Genomic DNA, 17,661 nt, shown 5'->3' with positions numbered 1-17,661 from the left:
ATGTGCATTTCCCCAGCGTCGCGAAATTTTCAACACAAGGATACTTGAGGCCTTCCTCTTAAGACTACATTGCCGTATTCTCCCCCTGGACTTCTACTTGCGAAGGTCAGGTTTGGTGCTCTCCCCGCTCCTGCTATTTTGGTAGTGAGGAAGAAACAATTAATCACTTGCGTCTATCTTGTCACCACTTTTCTGTGGCAACGAAACGAAAATTCAAACAATGTCTTCGAGTAGATGACTTGGACTTAACAGAACCTGTTATTGTTGTTTGTGGCCTCCACTTTTGGATTCAACTAAAGGGATATTTGCTCCGCTCTCCACAAACTTCTCATGGAATCTAACTGAATGCCCGGTTAAACACTTATTTCTTTCTCTTCCTTGCTTACCTTTCAATTGTTGATTAATTATTTTTCCCGCTATCGTTCCCGCTATCGTTGCCCTATAATTCCACCTTCTACGGCACTCCGTCGAAAGCGACTGTGAAATTTTATTTGCTATTATAGCTCGCCCATATCGGGTAGGGGCCACGTGGTCGATAGGCAACGACAGCGAAAGCAACGCTGGGACGCGTCCACGCGAGGCGCGTGCGTTGGTTTGCAGGAGGAAGCAGAAGAAGCAGAATTGCCTCTGAGTGCGGATGCTTTGGTCTCTCGCTCTGGACGGTTCTACTCCCTGCACTGCGCCAGCCTTTCCCTGCCACAACGCCCCGCAGTGACTGGTCTGTTACTTCGCCTTCATCATGTCGTCCAGCGATGACGAACACGAGGTACGTGCGACCATCTTTACCTGCTGGCGTCTGTGGATACTTGTCGGACGCGCTTTGTCGACATCATTTCGTTCTTCCCTTGTGACGTTGGTGAGTGCGTCGAGACAGATAGTGGGGTCCAGGACTGAGGTCGTTTTGTCACTCTTTAGGTGATTGTAAAATTTATCGAGAAGTATTAGACGCAATAAAGAGAAATTCTAAATTACCTCCAAATAATAAAATATTTTTCAGAACTCTGCTTTGAACAAAGTTTTGATAATTGGATGTTTATTAGAGGTGAAGATAAAAATAAAGCTTAAATTTCCTTTCTTAATTTTATGTTTGAACTCCAGCGCCGGTGCGCCAGTGCCTCATCAGAATTTCAAAAAAAGAATTTTTGTTCGTGCTGTTTCGGCTCAGTAATAGTCCCTGAAACCTGCTAAGTTTATCTTTGGCTCTTACATAATACGGTGTAGTCCATACTTAGGAATAAACGATAAACTAATTCGGAGATTACGGCACGAATGTTTCTGATATGAAGGCAAGCATGTGTGGAAACTTCAAGGTGGTGTCCCCACTTACGTTTTTTCTTTGTCTTTCGTTTTTTCGCGCTTTTTCTGGTTAACTAAGGTTCCTTTCGCGGCAAGGGTAGTTTCTCGTTCTTATAGGGCAAGTTCCCAGTAAACATTAGATTAGTTTTCTCTTTAGTGTCACTTTAAAGCAGGTTTTCTTGAGTGATGTGACTGACACTGACACTGACACGAAAATGATAAGAGACATGGTGGGGCTATGCACCTGACCCATTGCGTCATCTTGGATCGGCGTGACCGAAAAGACAGGACAAATTTCGACAATGTGGTAAAAATTAAAGGAATAGCACCTGCATTCATGCGCAAGTTGAAATCGTTCTGCTCATGGGCACACGCCAGGACGAGTGGTGGATCGGTGGGGACTAAGAAAACGCTCCACCCAATCTAAAGTCTTCGCTTGGCAAAGCGGACCTAGAAACGAGGTCTGTGCTGTACAAGACTCTTACCTGACTGGAGACCCGCTCATCACGTGACGTGATGTTTCAAGAAAAAAGCGAGACTTTTGTATTGGGAAATATGATTTGCGAGAAAAAAAAAATGGGAGATAAGGTTCTGGTGTAGATACTAACCTCCCCCATTGTTGACTTTAGTCAGCAGGCTTCAAACATTACTCAGCTCTTCTATCCAGCCTATTCTTTTCTTTACTATTGGACGATATTTCTGATGCGCACATTTGCTTTGTTGCACATCTTTCTCAGGTGTACGGCCCCGAGAATTACAAGAGCCGTGCCCACAAGCTGGTCACACTGTTCATCATGACTGCTGGCAGCGCCAACGCAAGACAGTTTCCCACGATGTTCATCGTAAACGGAGGAGGTGAGAATTTTGTAGCTCTGAAGGGGGGTACTTGTTGTTTACAGCGGAGATCTCTCATATTCGCTGAATTTATTTCTCACAGACAAGTACACTCATGTACATGATGTATAGAAGCAAGCAGGGAAGAAAAGCTATGTGGAGTTGGAACTCGATCAATCTCCGGTTTCACACAAATGGGAAACCACACATATGAACACTTCACGCGGCCTATAGTACGCGAAAATACACATCAGCAGCAGGATTGTTTGAATGTACCAGTAACATGCTCAAATGCATATTAAGACACCGGTGACATCAAGAAATGTCATCAGGAAGCATCCCTGCTACTAATCGTAGTGAGCGAAGTGCAACGAGCCTTGTTTGCTTCCTGCAAGCCCATACAAGTTTATTCATGCATTCGGGAGAGTGTGTTGTGCGTGCTTTCCACTTTCCCCATGCAGTGCCGTTCCTGCTGGCGTATCTAGCGTTCCTCGGCGTCGTGGCGTTCCCCATTATGCACCTGGAGAGCAACCTAGCCCAGTTCGCTGGAGATGGGAACTTCGGAGTCTTCAGCACAGTTCCGCTCTTTATTGGCAAGTTCGCGCGGCATTTCCACAACTGAATCGCTATGCTTTGTACAATTAATCATTTCGCAGCGTGAAAGAGCTTTAAAAAAGCACGTCAATTTGCATGTTTTTGAAGTTTCGCTATTAGTTTCACCGTGCGAACTCTTGATAATCAAAATTAATCTGAGCCGCAATAACACCCTGCCCCCGTTCGCTCTCTAAATCACGCTCGCCTTCCTTCTGCCTGCACCAAGTGGTGACGACGCGCTGTGTGCGCACGTCGCAGGCGTGGGCTACACGATGAGCCTGTACGCGATCGTGCACATGGTTGCCGACTCGGTGCCGGTGTCCGACCAGCTGCGCTACCTGTTCGACTCGCTCCGGCAGGCTGGCGGCAACGAGTGTCAGAACGGATTGCTGCTGGCGTCCAACCGCACCTGCTACGTGCCGAGGCACACGTTCGTGAGTCTCGCTCGCTGCGAGCATGCAGTCCTTCACGGTTTAGTTTGAATTGAGCGGAGTGTGGACACGAGGGATACGCGATGCATCTCGTCTTGCGTCATTCACAGGTCGCGAATCGCAATTAAACGCAAGGTCATTATGCTTATAAAGATACTTGGGTTTTTGTTGTTCATTCTCTCAGGACGCATGGGGCGTTAAAGAGGATTCGGATAACAGGCTACAGCTGTGACATACTTTAATGTTGGCACTGTTGGTAATGGCAACAATGGAAATAGAGATAGAGGTAAGCACTCGGGCAGCATATGGGCACCCTTGGCTCAGATTGATGATCAACATATGATACGAAAGGCGAGGGTTTGCTTAAAACAGCAACCCAAGTTGGTATCCCGTGCTGAAGTAACTAGCGCAGCAGTGGACACGAGGCACAAAAGGGTGACAAAGACAAGCGGAACTTCCAACTGGTGTTTATTATAAAAAGATTATGAATGTATACTCTCGCGCACCTGATCGCATTCAGTTGCACATGCGCAAGACGCATGGTTATCACAAGCAGACAAGAGCGCACCAGGGAGGAGACAAGGAAGTCGCGCATGTCCTTGTCGCCCTTTTGTACCCCGTGTCCACTCCTGCGTTAGCCACTTCAGTTGCTTAAGAATCGGGCTAGTGTAATAAATGTTATCAATAAACATAGACGTGCGTTCTTGAGCGCATGAAAGATCGGGTAAGCGAAGGCTTACATGGTTAAGGGGATAGCGTAACGACCATAATTGGACTCTTCATACTTCGCCATTAAGCTTGTGGTGTGCTTTCCCCAAGGGTTCTCGTTAAGATTGTCCGGTAAAAGAGGCGCATCGCCTATTTCGCCGATTTTCGCTGCAATCCCCATCGTTTTATTGACAGCGACAGTAGCTAACATTACGTTTTAGAGCACAGCTTCGTTTAAGCACTGAGATTCCTCGAACGGCATGTGTCGCAACACTGGTGACGTACTAATATTCCATCCATTTTTGGGAAATCATAATGTACTAAGTGTGATCTTCCATCTCCTCCTTCGCTGCTTTGACCATGGCCTCCGAAACTCTTAAGCTCCGGGACACGCCGGTAATCTCGAAGCCAATGATTGCTCTCCATAACATAGGGCCGTTTACTTCTCTGCGGCTGTCTCGCAGTCACTATGCAGGACCACCCGTGCTCAGCTCGCAGAGGCGTTTCGACGGCATTCCCTGAATCAAGGAATTCCGGTGCTGGAGTCAGGAAGCACAGGCACGCATGTGGTCATGGTACCTCCCGAGGTGTTCCGCCACGACATGGCCGGCTGCCTGCCCGGAGTGTACAACTACCTGCAGCCGTACCAGCCGTGCGTCTGTGCTCATAAGCAATACTTGCGGTGAATGATTCGTTAATGGACAAGAAATCCTGGCTGACTGTTTGCAAGATCAGGGGAGCATGATTCACCGTCGTCAAATACAGATCAGTCAGGCGTTCACCACAGACAAACGCCGAGCTTGGCACTTCCGGTAGGCAGAGCTACGGAGTTAATGCTGTCTAGAATTGGGAGCAATAGGGCCTAATATCAGTGTAGACTTAAAGCACCAAACAGCAAAATTGGTTTTGGAAAAACAATATGTTATGCTAGCTAAGTGTACGCCACACTTCAAATTGTTATCTTCCGCAAGTGGAAAATGGCTAAATGTCACCGAATCCTCCAACTGCTACGTTCACCATTTCTATTTCACTCGTATTCCCGCAGCCGCCGCCATGCCAACTGGCTTGAAGGGAGCTCCTCGCCCCTTAGCGAGATCCAAGCGCAACCCCTGCTTTCACTGGCCGCCATCTGGATGGTGGTGTTCGCACTAGCACACCAAAGATTCAACAGGGTCAAGTGGGTACGTGTACACCAGTGTTGAAATGTGTACATTCGGTGGATATGGGCCCATGGTTTAGAACAGCTAAACATCTTTAGCGGAAGCGCTCATATGTCAGCGGAAGTGCCACAGGAAAGAGCTGATAGGAGTTTACTATAAGAATTAAAGACAACAGGCAGATGGGACACAGTGGCGAACGGCAAGGAGAAGTGCTGTCTCCGCATTACTGGCTTTTCCTACCAGTCGTGGTGGCTGAGTGGCTATGTTGTTGCGACGCTGTTGATTACCGACCATGTTGGCCCCAGCCTGATGAAGTCGGAATGAGAAAACGCTGGTCTGCCCTGCTTTGGATACATGTAGCAAGAATCCCAGATGGTCAAAATTAATTCGGAGCCCCCTACTGGGTTTGTCTCTCATAACCTACTCAGCCGTTTAGGCACGGTAACCCCCAGAATTTAATTGGGCCTTGTAGCAAACCCCCCCGTAAGCACAATCCTGATGGACTGTCTACAGCTGCTGTGCCATAATCAAGGGCTGAGGTGGTATTAGCCGCCATATAAAGCCACGTCTTTCCGATGAATTGGCACATTTATCGATCAAATCATCGATTAACTTACTGACTTCGCAGGTTCTGTACGTGATGGTTTGCATCCACGTGGCAACCACCCTGCTCCTGCTCGTGCGAGGCGCCTCCCTGCCCGGTGCCATGAGCGGCCTCGGCACGATGTTCTACACCGACTGGAGCTACGCCATCAATCCCGAGGTCTGAGGGTCACCATCCCTAAACTGCTTGACTTTCCCGTTGCTCAGCTCTAAATGCCGTCGAGGCTACGGCCAGAAATGAAATGCTAAACCATCCCTTTGTCCCCTGGCCACTAGCTGTAGCCCCAGCTACGAGTTGCTTTCAGTTTGAGACTTCTTTTTGTGCGCTGCCGAAGTAAAACAAATCTCCCGCTACAAGTGACATACGCAATCAGAGCAGTGTTCGTAGACAGCCAGCACACCGTGTTGGAGTCTTTAGGCGGTCACATGCGCTGCGTAACATCGCCCGCAGATGTGGTCCAACGCACTGTACGTGTCCCTGGAGAGTGTCGGCGTCACCGGCTCCATTTACCTGGGAATCGTTCGGTTCAACAATTTCAAGAACGTCTATCAGCGGTGAGAGGGCTTGTCACTAGCTGAGAGGCAATCTTTGGGGCTGTTTCGGTGAGGCGGGAAGGTGAATTTCTTTTTTCGTCACGCGATATCTTGTTATATGGGAATTTCGAAACAAGTTGGGCAACGCGAACATTGGCAATTTTGTCTGCGATCATATGTCGACTCTCGTATTTTTTTTGTCATTTTTGTAAGTTGGTAATTAGGAACGTGTTTTTTATGCTTCGTCATTTAGACTAATGCAGGAAAATATATTCTGCTTTCACTTCTTGGACGTCTTCTTAGATTTTGCAGGATTCGAACTAGCCTGTTAAAGCGTTTCCTGATGTCCAGTTTCAGAAGATTATGTGCCAAAAAAGTTTATCGAAGTTTGAATTTTTGCTTGTTTTTTTTTCATTTACCTATAGTTACTACAAAAAAAAATTTTATAACGCAGAACCGAGCTTCCCAATGAATATAACTACGCTGACGTCGACAGCCGACAGCAAGGGCTTACGAATAGTCGTGAACTCCGCATCTCGACGCAGGGACGTGTACTTCGTGTTAGTTGCGGACACGGCCACCGAGGTTCTTCGAACGGCGATCACGTTCATGTTCCTTGGCCACCTGGCGTCGACCGTCGGCGTCGATGTGCGCATGCTTGTCGGCATAGGTGCGTTTCGCTGACGATGTCTGCCCCCTTACTGCGGTTCTTTAGATCAATGCAAGAACAGAAGAAGTTGTAAAATCGATGTGTGATTGTTAAAACTGCTACCTGAAGCATTTTGTGACAAGCATGAAATATACTTCAGAAAATTTGTGCCGCAAGGACATCACAGATGCCCCAGTGTGCCGAAGCGTCTGACAAGCTCCTCAACGGTTGCCCTTCGCTGTCACCTCGCACATCTAACGCGGAGTTTTAGCCCGTTTAGGGATTTGGTGCTACTTGAAATAAAATTACCACAGAAAGAGCCACACTCTCACCGCAGCATTTCAAAGGGGTGCATAAGGCAATATGCCTGGTGTTGCTCTTTCTAATAGAGAAGCACTTCGACGATCATATCTTTTATATAGTAGAGGCGCTGTGCATTCTAAAGACCATACTCACATGTCTGCTTTACTGACTGCAAGTTCATACACTAGAAGTCTCCTCTTTCTTTATATTTTATGTATATAGCTATATATAAGAATGTATTCGTCATTCCAACGGCTTCCACTACGCTGAACTCCCAATTTGATATGACACATCTCTGTATAACTGCAGAATCGGGCGTAGTCGTGGGCATCCTGCCGCAAGCCATGAGCGTGGTGCCGTACCAGGAGCTATGGGGTCAAGTTCACGCCCTCTGGTTACTGTCCACGATGCTACCAAAGTTTGTGAGTGCACATTCGACCAGGCTTAATTGCTGCACGTAGGCGAGCGCCTGTTAGTGGTGTGTTCTTTCGAGGCTGCAGTGATGCCGCATTGCTCACTTTTGTTTTGTGTTATACGAGGGTTGATAGAAAATGGGGAATAGTGCACGCATAACTTATGTTTTCTCACAATCCTTCGTATTTTTTACCCTTGAATGAAAGGTTTTACGTTGGCCCGGGCGCTATGGAGCCTATGAAGCAAGGATCATTCCTTGGCTTCTTCGTTTTGCAAATAAAAAATGGCTGCTGCATGACTGCTTGCGTTTTAGTAAAGAGTGATGCTGCTCAAGCTGATTGCTATGGATTTGAATGACGGCAAGCATCTGTGTCGTATGTTTATTCTGATTTCTACACTGCACCACAGTGAAAAAAAGACAAAGAAGGCGTGCGTTCAGCTTCTAGAAAAACTAAAATTTTAAACCATCATAGGGATCGTCGTACACGGGAGCTGTTTGAGGCGTTGGTTATAAATAAGAAAGCGCGTATATGTATTAGCAATCTTTCCAGTTTACTTGCTGATTGTGAGGTGCAATTTCTTGACGCACGATTGTGACGGCAGCAATACTAAATACCCGCCGTGGTTGCTCAGTGGCTATGGTGTTGGGCTGCTGAGCACGAAGTCGCGGGATCGAATCCCCACCACGGCGGCCGCATTTCGATGGGGGCGAAATGCGAAAACACCGGTGTGCTTAGATTTAGGTGCACGTTAAAGAACCCCAGGTGGTCAAAATTTCCGGAGTCCTCCACTACGACGTGCCTCATAATCAGAAAGTGGTTTTGGCGCGTAAAACCCCAAATATTATTATTATTATCAGCAATACTAAATGGCCTATCGACATGATGACATCAATTCTATCGTTGCATATATATATATATATATATATATATATATATATATATATATATATATATATATATATATATATATATATAAAATGTGCGTGTGGTGTATGTGTGGGTGTGTCATCTTTCACCCAATAAAATTCAGTTGTGAGTCTGCGCGCGTTCTGTCCCCTTGTACTTCTGTTGTCCATGTGTTCATAGCGCAGTAACCCCTTATTACAAGATGCGCAGTTATCGAGGCATAAATAAACCCATTACATTATCTTCGCCTCGCGACTTTCGCAGTAACATTTGATTCAGTGTCTTTTGAGAGGGATTCACTGATAATTAAAAGAGCTCAGTTTACATGCTGTCCCATTTCCCACAGCTCATAGTGCCCGACATCGTCATCGAAGTGCTTACTCCCGCCCAGCCATTCATTTTGTTGAACCGGACACTCATTTACTTCTTCTTATGCGTATCCATTCTCATGACCAGCGCAGTCGTCTGCAGCCCGGTGAGTTCTTATGTTTTACACAACATAAAGTTTTTATTTACACAACAACACGTGCTTAGGTTTTACCAAGGAGCGCACTGCACTGTGTTTTCCAACTGCAGAGAAAAAGTGCCTATTAATCCATAATTCATGGTCTGTAGAATCGCAGTTTGTGTCACAATACGCTAGCTGCATTAACTGTACACGTCACAGTAGCGTTACCCACTGCGTTCTTCCATTATCGACATTGCGGTCGATGCACTCACACCGTCTTGACATTGTGCTTGTAGGCAGGCTGTCCTGCGTATCTGAACCCAAGTCATGCAACATGGCGTTCTTTATAGGCAATGGTGAAGCTTCATTACCTAAAACCGCGGAAATGTTTATATTGCCGCCAGTAGTCATACATGAGCGTCTTGCATTGAGTGGTGCATGCTTGACTAGTACGGAAGAGAAAGAAGAGAACGTCTTTTGTTTCTTGTTGGGGAAGATGTTGGCTCTTAGCGGTTCCTCTATAGATTACGCGTGGCGATATTTGTATGGACGTGTCTTTTGCTGGGAATGAAATCAGAGCGACTCCTTAGGCTCCATAATTACTTTTTTTAGCGCAAAACAAAGGATACAAGAAAGACGATCAGGACAAGGCGCTACTCTCAACTGACATCATTTTATTGCGTCACTCCTTCGTAGAGTGCAGAATCCAGAAGAACATGCGCAGAGAGCACCATGTCCAGGGACCACTACAACAGCCGATCACCAGAGCGCACTCATGTGACAGAACTTAAAAAAAAACATATTCAATGCTGTACAAGGTTAAAGAAGGCACACAAATGCACTGCGAACCCAGTGACTGCATGAAAAAACGTTCCGATAATTCTTGGGCAGTGGTAGCACAGCTCATTTTACAAAACCGTAGTATCATGAAACAAAGCTTTTACAAAGTAATACAAAGTAAAACCTTTTACAAAGCTTTTACAAAACAAAGTAATTTTGGATTCGCACCAACTAGCCCGCCAACGCATTGTGCTGAACTATCCTTAGGCTCGCCTGCCGCTTTTAGAACCACGTGTTTTTCCTTCGCGAACAGAAGCCGTACAGTGAATGTCGTGTTTAACTTTTTTGAACGCTCCTGGGATATTGCTGGCAGCAGCTGCCGGGAGCTGCTGCTGTCCTGCCCAGTTTGAGTAACTGTTTCACGAAGGGATCGCTTCACATGGAGTATAAGATGTCCATTGGATCTGCATAGTTTCTTTTGTTTCACTAATTTGCGTCTTGACGTACATGTGCGTAAATTTATGTACCCAAGAATCTGGACAGAGGGACAGCCGTCACCAAACCTGAAATAATAAAGGAACGCCCCAGGTGTGGACGTTGTGGGTTAATTCGGCTTCAAGCTAGGGCAAACGTCGTCTTTCTCTTGCGCTTTGATTTCAATTTGCCATCATTAATATGAAGTTTATGGTACATTTAACGCACAATTTTGATGGTGCGTACAATTTGCCACTGTGTTTCAGTTTGGTGCCAACGTCGCTGCTATTATTGCTCACAATCATGATCAGACCCTGCGCTTCGTGGCGCTTTTTCTGGAGTCCATCGTATTGCTGCAATTCTACGGTAGGTTTCTGCACGACTGCTATAGGCTTCTCTGTACAACGTTATGACGGCTATAAAAAAAAAGAAGTGACACAATCGTTCAAGCAGTTACTGTATTTCTCAGACTAACACCTGCAGTCAGTCGCACCGGAACGTACTTAATTTAGCAAAACTAATCCATGCTTCTGCATTTCGCATCCTAAGCAGAATCATTTGCTTCATCGTTGCTGTTACAGGTGCCCGCCGACTTGATATTGCATGCAGAATGATGACTGGTCGTGAATGCAGCGAATTCGTGAAAGTCTGCTTGGCATCCGTCATACCGTTAATAATTATTGTAAGTACAGCCCTTGAATGCATCATCATGTGCGCTCAACTCTGTTCAATGGGAGCTACAGGCTTTTGCCAGAGACAGATTTTTTATAAGAACCGTTAACGCCATAGCCAACTCAGCCACGTTCTGCATAGCGCAGGCATATGCGCACACGTAACAGCGTAGGCTTGCTAGCGGTGCACGTTAAACGTGTTAGCACGTTAGCAGCGTCGGCGTTTTTCTTCCTTTGCTCCGTCACTAACCTCGCAATCTCGCTGCCGCAAAAGTTAGAAACACTGGTTCCACATACAATGGGAGTAGTTGTTCGGTTAAGGCTCGGCGCATCAAATTGAATGAATGGCTATGCAAGTCGAAAAAGCTTCCCCACACTGGAACGTTCAATTACAGGCTTTGTGCTAATGCACTGTGGTAATTCGTTGTTGTCTCTTTTTTTTTTTTTTTGAAGGGGGGTGCAAGCTCTGTGTGCCGTTAACATTGGTGGCTGAGGGTAGGTTTCTTGCATGCTAACGCTGCATCTTCTCGACTGGTCAGCGGTTCTGTGTACGTTATGGGGAAGTGTAAAGGAAAAAGCAAAAAAAAAACAGGGAGGGCAAGACGCCTGTGTTATCTCTCTATTAGGTGTCAGTGATTCTGTTTGAGAACAATATGTACAACATACCTAACATGAAGTTCCTCTGGGACCGCCTGCACCTTGGTGGCTCAGTCAACTTAGGCAGAAACTCATTGTCCCCAAGCCGTGATTCAGTTAAGCCGTCTAAACTATCGCGTAGTCGCAGGCGGTGTTGGGATGCCTCTTGCAAGTCGATACGAAGATGTTGTTTGGTCTACGTGGGTTTGCGTGTCACCACTAGAAAGTCTACTTACTTGAGTTCTCGTTGCAGGCAAGATTACCAGCGAAAATGAAGCGTTTAACGTTCTCTTTGTGCGGTTCTGAAAAGATATAGTGCGTTCCGTCTACGAAACGTCCGGGAGCATTCGGACATAAATGGACGAGTGCCTTCTGTACTGCACGCGTCTAGCTTTTGCTCTACGCAGTGCTCTTGCTTCTCGCGAGCTCGGTCCACTAGTCAAGCTCTCTCTCTCTCTCTCTCTCTCTCTCTCTCTCTCTCTCTCTCTCTCTCTCTCTATCTCTCTCTTTATTTTCCAGATTCTGTTTTTAGGCAAGCTCGCGTCAAAGCTGTGGGAAGGCAGTAATTTCCCAATATGGATTTACGCCGTGATCACGTGGTTCTGGCTCGTTCAACTGAGCTTCATCCCTGTGTTCGCCGTTGTCTTGTTAACTGATCAAAACCTGGTGAGCAAGTCCTCGCTCTTCATTACCTTTGCGAGCCGGGGCCAGCGTGATTTCCTCAGCCATATATATATATATATATATATATATATATATATATATATATATATATATATATATATATATATATATATATATATATATATATATATATATATATATGTGTGTGTGTGTGTGTGTGTGTGTGTGTGTGTGTGTGTGTGTGTGTGTGTGTGTGTGTGTGTGTGTGTGTGTGTGTGTGTGTGTGTGTGTGTGTGTGTGTTTGTGTGTGTGGTTCTCGTTATTCTAATACTACCAAGTGCCAGTCCAGTGTGTGCATTTCAAGGAACATAACTCTAATAGGAAACAACACAAATAACCAAAAAGCTGTCTCCATGATAGCAATGTGAAACTCATTGTATCATTACCATTTATTTATTTATTCATTCATTCATTCTTTCATTCTAAGGGTCTTGTTTATTATAATTGCCTATTGTCCATATTATCTTTGTGTAGTTTCAATAAATTTAGTAATATCCATCAGTGATCGCGAATATGTAAGGCACATATTGCATTTAATTTAAAGAGGCAAGGTGTTTTACATAAACACTGCGAACGAAATGCTCAGCTTACTGCCCATTGTTTATCTAGTTATCGTGTTTTGGTGTCGAAGTTCGATTCCTGGCCTCGGAAACTGCATTTCGATGCGTGCTTTGGACGGCAAAAAAAAAAAGCGTTTCACGCTGTCGTTAATAGGATATGCATAGCTTCGGAACCAGACAAATTTATAGATGACAGCTCAGCAGCCAAAGTAGGTCAGTCCTAAATTGAGCGTGGTAGTAAGAAAAAAATTTAATGTAAGTGGACGTGATGCATTATCGAGTAACGCTTTTCTTTCATACCATGCCCGGACAGACTTTCGAAAACTTACTTGTTCCGTTGCCCACGTGGGTTCCACTGAACTGGGAGCTAGCCATGTATTACCGGAAAACCCTCGTTGTCGAAGGGTTCGACTCCAACGCCGTGAAGAACCCCGAGGCTCGGCCACCCGCCCAGGTGAGTTGTTATGGTTGCACATTTTTACATTTCTTCTCACGCTTGATGTTTTTTTCTGTGTGCTAGAGTTCTGCATGCAGTGCCTGTAACGAAAAAACAGGTGTTCGCGGCAACTGCTGTCACAAATTTCTGTGGAGTTCGACCTGCTAAAGGGCAGCCTCAATTTCAAACTGTGCATGCTGGATATAATGAGTTCTTTTTCAAGTAGCATGTTTCGTCAGCATTTGACTTATGTAGCACCTGGCTTAATTTAGTGGTATCCCGCGAGAGAGGCAACGTAAAACGAAAAAAGATGGAAGCAGGTCAAAGCTGTGCCTTTATTTTTGAACTAGTGTCCTTGAACACAAGGTCTTCTTTGCTGTCTTCATGCGGGCTTGCGTATCTGGAATCTTCTTATCTGTGCATGTAACCTCTTAGCAAAAGGCGCAATTTCACTACTTTGGAATGTCGTAGCCAGTCGCAAAAGTATAAAAATGTAGGACTCCAACGAGACCAAAAACGAGACTTATTCGCAGAAAAAGTAAAATAAAGGTACTGGCGGAATTACTACCTATATAGCTGAGAATTAATTACATTGAGCTACAGACGCCACTGCCTCCGGGATCTGCCTACCGGGCCTCTTGGTAAAAAAATGTGTCGGTGAAAGCCGACGGGAAAGAAGACAACGTTAGACGCGGGTGCATATAAAAAAGAAAGAAAATTGCGATTCAGAAAACTCGACATGAATAAAAGAAATCGAATGCCCGGGAGAAAAATGTAAGGTCTGACAATATGACAAAGAAAAGAATGCAAATAGTACAAAAAAGCCATACAATTATGCAACATTGCATCCCCTTGCATGTGCCCCATTTCAGCAAATATAAATGCAAATGCAATATTCTACATCGACGTTGTCTTCTTTCGACTCGTCTTTGTGTGACGCAGCTTTTTTATTTGCTTTTTTTTTCTATTCTCCATGTACTTCGCGATTCGGTCGCACAAAGCTGAGCAGCCGTTGTCAACCCTGAGGGCCACAAGGGTGGGGGGGCACGAAAGAAACAGAAAATGTGAAAATAAAGTTTCGTTTTAGTCCTGTGATGTCCAAGTGCAGCTCCACAGCAGGTAAACTAGCACAGCTTTTTTGTCTTTATTTCTCGCCTTGGAAAGTACATTTGTGCAAAAACAATAATCTTAATAGTTAAAACTTCCTTACTGTAGCGTTTATTAATTATAATTTGTTTCCTAAGCAAATACCAACTGAATGCTCGTTCCAGCTTATGGAAAACTCTACTATAGGCTAGACGCTCAGCTTGCTGCGCATAAATCATTATTGTGAGGTATAAGGACGGTGTATAGCGTAAAGGATTCTCTGAGCATTACAGTAGTAAAATCTTTGGACTGCTCTTCAAGGTACTCGTACGCGAGGTTACAACAACCAAAATAAACTTCATAACTTGCGCTTTCATTTCCCTAGATGGAGTTGAACGACTCCTGTGTGATTCAAGCAATGCTGCAGGAGCAACCTTATTCATTCATCATCATCATTTCTTATCCCTTAAGGACCCCTTCCAAAGACTTGAAAGGGGTCCTTGAAAGGGGACGGACTGGATTCCAAGGGAAGGGATGCGTAGCAGGGGGCGGCAGAAAGTTAGGTGGGCGGATGACATTAAGACGTTTGCAGGGACAACATGGCCACAATTAGTACATGACCAGGGTAGTTGGAGAAGTATGGGAGAGGCCTTTGCCCTGCAGTGGGCGTAACTAGGCTGATGATGATGATGATGATGATGATGCTGATGAAGGACCCCTTTCATTACTTTGCTTTTCTTCAAGCTGCGAGGTTTCTAAGTTGGAACTACAAATAATGTTTTTCTATGGCTTAACATTAAGGTCTCGGAACTTTTGTTCTAGGTAACGTACGTAAAAAATGCTGGTCTTACGGCATTTCTTCAATAATAATGTAGAAGACATTCATACCCTGTTGAGCGAAATTGCAGGAACTATATTTCGCAAATATATTACGAAAGCATTATTTATTGGAAGCTCGCGTAAAAACTACAACCAGAGGAGAAAAACAAAAATGGACCGCATACGCAAAATAAGTACGTAACATTGCATAAATGTAACAAAAGTTCAGCGCTATGTCTCGAAGATTTACTTTTTTTCCTTTCCTAAAGCCCGCTTCTTCCCTTAACGAGGACCTAAATCTAAGTTCAGCAAAGTTCTTGCGTTTCGCGCCCACTTAAAATTCGGCCACCGCGGTTTATCATTGAAACCGCCACCTCTGCCAAACTTCTGCCCGTTCCTCGCAGGCGTCCCGACAACGGCCACAAAAGTCGTCCAAGCGCGGAAGGAACAGGAGCAGTTCGAGCACCAAGTCCTCAACCGAGATCATGGGTTCCGACTTCGTGGTGGCAAGCGACCGCGCCTACGCCGGGCCGGGATCGGACACCCTTCTCAGGGCGCGTGCACGCAAGGCCAGCGCGGATGGACGCGTGCAGAATGGCGTCCCGTCGCAGTCCGGCACTCTGCACGTGACCCGACAACCGAGCTCGGTGCGCCGGTCCGCGAGCCGCGAGAGACTGGAGCAGGAGGAACCGCAACCCGGCAAGCCCCCGGTGAGAAGCCGCGCTTGTGCATGCCTAAGCATAGCATGAAGTTTATTTAAATTCCGTCGAAGCCCACATCGAAGGACTGGAAAAGAAAAGCCTGTTCTTCTTTATAGAACTGTATGAGGGGTTCGCAGCCGCGGAATAAATTTGCGAGTGGTAATTGCACTTCGTGGCAAATTCTAGAGGCACCGTATTACTATAACGTTTGCGCACTAGAGGATTCATTGGGCCCACAGCCGCAGCATACGTATCCTATCGTCTTTCCTTCATTTGACCACACATTGAGAACGCACAGATAATCTCAAATTTCAGCGTTATAACAAAGAAAACGCATTTTTTTTTGCAAAATAGATAACCTAGATGCAAGAGAGATACAACCAGCAGACAAAAGGCCCACCGATGTATCAAGAACACACAAGCTGCATAATAGGAGTGATGGATAAACTTTTATTGGGCAGACGATTGTTATCCTGTTATGGTGGGAGGGCTCCATAGGATCGACCAGAATAAAAAGCAGGGTTCTGCAGAATAAAAAGATTAGAAAGAGGAACAAAAAAAAAAGAAATACACACTACTAAGTATTTAATATTGTATACGAATAGTGCCAATTAAATTCTGTCAAATCGGATTTCACACGCGTTATCGCACTTCTGTCGTCGCCCCATATCTACTGGGGACATCGAGGGTTCATGAGCCTCAAGCGTTGTGAAAAAGCCAAGAAAAGCACAAAGGTAATTAGCCGTAGTCCAAATTGAAATGTAGAAAATAATGAAGAAAACTGGAAAATAAAGTGGAACGAAATGATAACTTGTCGCCGGTGGGGACCGATCGAACCCACAACCTTCGCGTTACGCTCTCCTAAGTTCACGTGTTACATGACGCCATCGGGCAAAACAGGCTGCTTCACCTCCGCCCGCAGTGGTTCTTAACGGTGCTAACACAGTCCGGGCTAAATCTAGTACACATAAATATCCAAGTTAATGGACGGCTTTATCACCGCCGGCACAGCACAATTGGTAGTGCCTCGCAGGCGTAATGAGAAGGTTGCCGGTTCCGTCCCCACTGTCGACAAGTTACCTTTTGGTCCACTTTCATCTCCCCTTTTTTCAGAGCTTTCTACATTTCACTTTCAGCCCCACAGCTAATTACCCCTATGCTTTTTTGGCTTCATTTCCTGCTGGCATTATATGGTCGAGATTAAAAAAAAATAGAGTCCCTCTCTTTTCCTTTTCCTCGATAATTCAAGTATTGTGGCCACACTTAGCAAAACTGGTCCTGCCTCTCCGAGTGTAGTATACAAATTATTGTAGCACGCTTTCTCGAAATTACGCAGTTACCTGAAGGTAATGTAGAACTTGCGATGGCATCCCTAAAAGCAGCGGACAGCATGATATCGTCGTCATTCCATTCGATAGCTTCCGACCCCACTTGTGTACAGGTATCACCACCACCGAGTTATACCTTTGATTTGGCGTGCACAAGTTCGCGCTATGAGGAACCAGCGTTGGCCAGTAAGTGCTGCGGCAGTTTTAGTGTGCCACCAAAATGCGCTGACACCTTCTGGTAGGAACACCACGAAAATCGCACGGTGTTTTGAACAATAACAAGAGGCGCGTCCCTGTGTCAACGTTTGCGCATCTGTCTAGCCAAGCTCTGTCCATGGGAATGCGCGTTGCAAGGAGCGGACTTGCTCAAATCTTCAGAAATGCCGGTGCGCTGTCAGGGCAAGAGGTGGGCACACATTGGAATTTCGATGCTCGAATTAGTTTTGTAACGAAAATTTTGCCGACAAGGGGACGATGTGGGCTTATTCGGGCATCTTCTCTAAAGATGGTTGAGCGCACGGAAACACGAATACAAAAGAAGTGCCCGAGTGTCTAATGTGTTCTCTTTTGTTCTCATATTCTCCTGCGCTCAACCACCCCTAGT

The 17,661-nt window shown here is 45.6% G+C and overlaps 1 protein-coding gene across 1 annotated transcript; it reads left to right on the top strand.

Annotated features, from left to right (window-relative positions):
• Nucleotides 1-480: 480 nt before the first annotated feature.
• Nucleotides 481-15,777, top strand: LOC142590829 (sodium-dependent dopamine transporter-like). The gene is made up of 16 exons (XM_075703232.1): nucleotides 481-766; nucleotides 2,034-2,151; nucleotides 2,592-2,723; nucleotides 2,983-3,158; nucleotides 4,328-4,515; nucleotides 4,909-5,044; nucleotides 5,652-5,786; nucleotides 6,078-6,181; nucleotides 6,706-6,830; nucleotides 7,422-7,534; nucleotides 8,781-8,909; nucleotides 10,403-10,502; nucleotides 10,718-10,818; nucleotides 11,963-12,109; nucleotides 13,001-13,141; nucleotides 15,433-15,777. The coding sequence occupies exons 1-16, from the start codon at nucleotides 740-742 to the stop codon at nucleotides 15,775-15,777; spliced, it is 2,217 nt and encodes a 738-aa protein (XP_075559347.1). The 5' UTR covers nucleotides 481-739.
• The last annotated feature ends 1,884 nt before the right edge of the window (nucleotides 15,778-17,661 follow it).

Source organism: Dermacentor variabilis, chromosome 8, assembly GCF_050947875.1.
Source record: "Dermacentor variabilis isolate Ectoservices chromosome 8, ASM5094787v1, whole genome shotgun sequence".
NCBI lineage: Eukaryota > Metazoa > Arthropoda > Arachnida > Ixodida > Ixodidae > Dermacentor > Dermacentor variabilis.
Note: the sequence above shows the minus strand (reverse complement) of the source record. Positions and strands in the feature narration are given on the sequence as shown.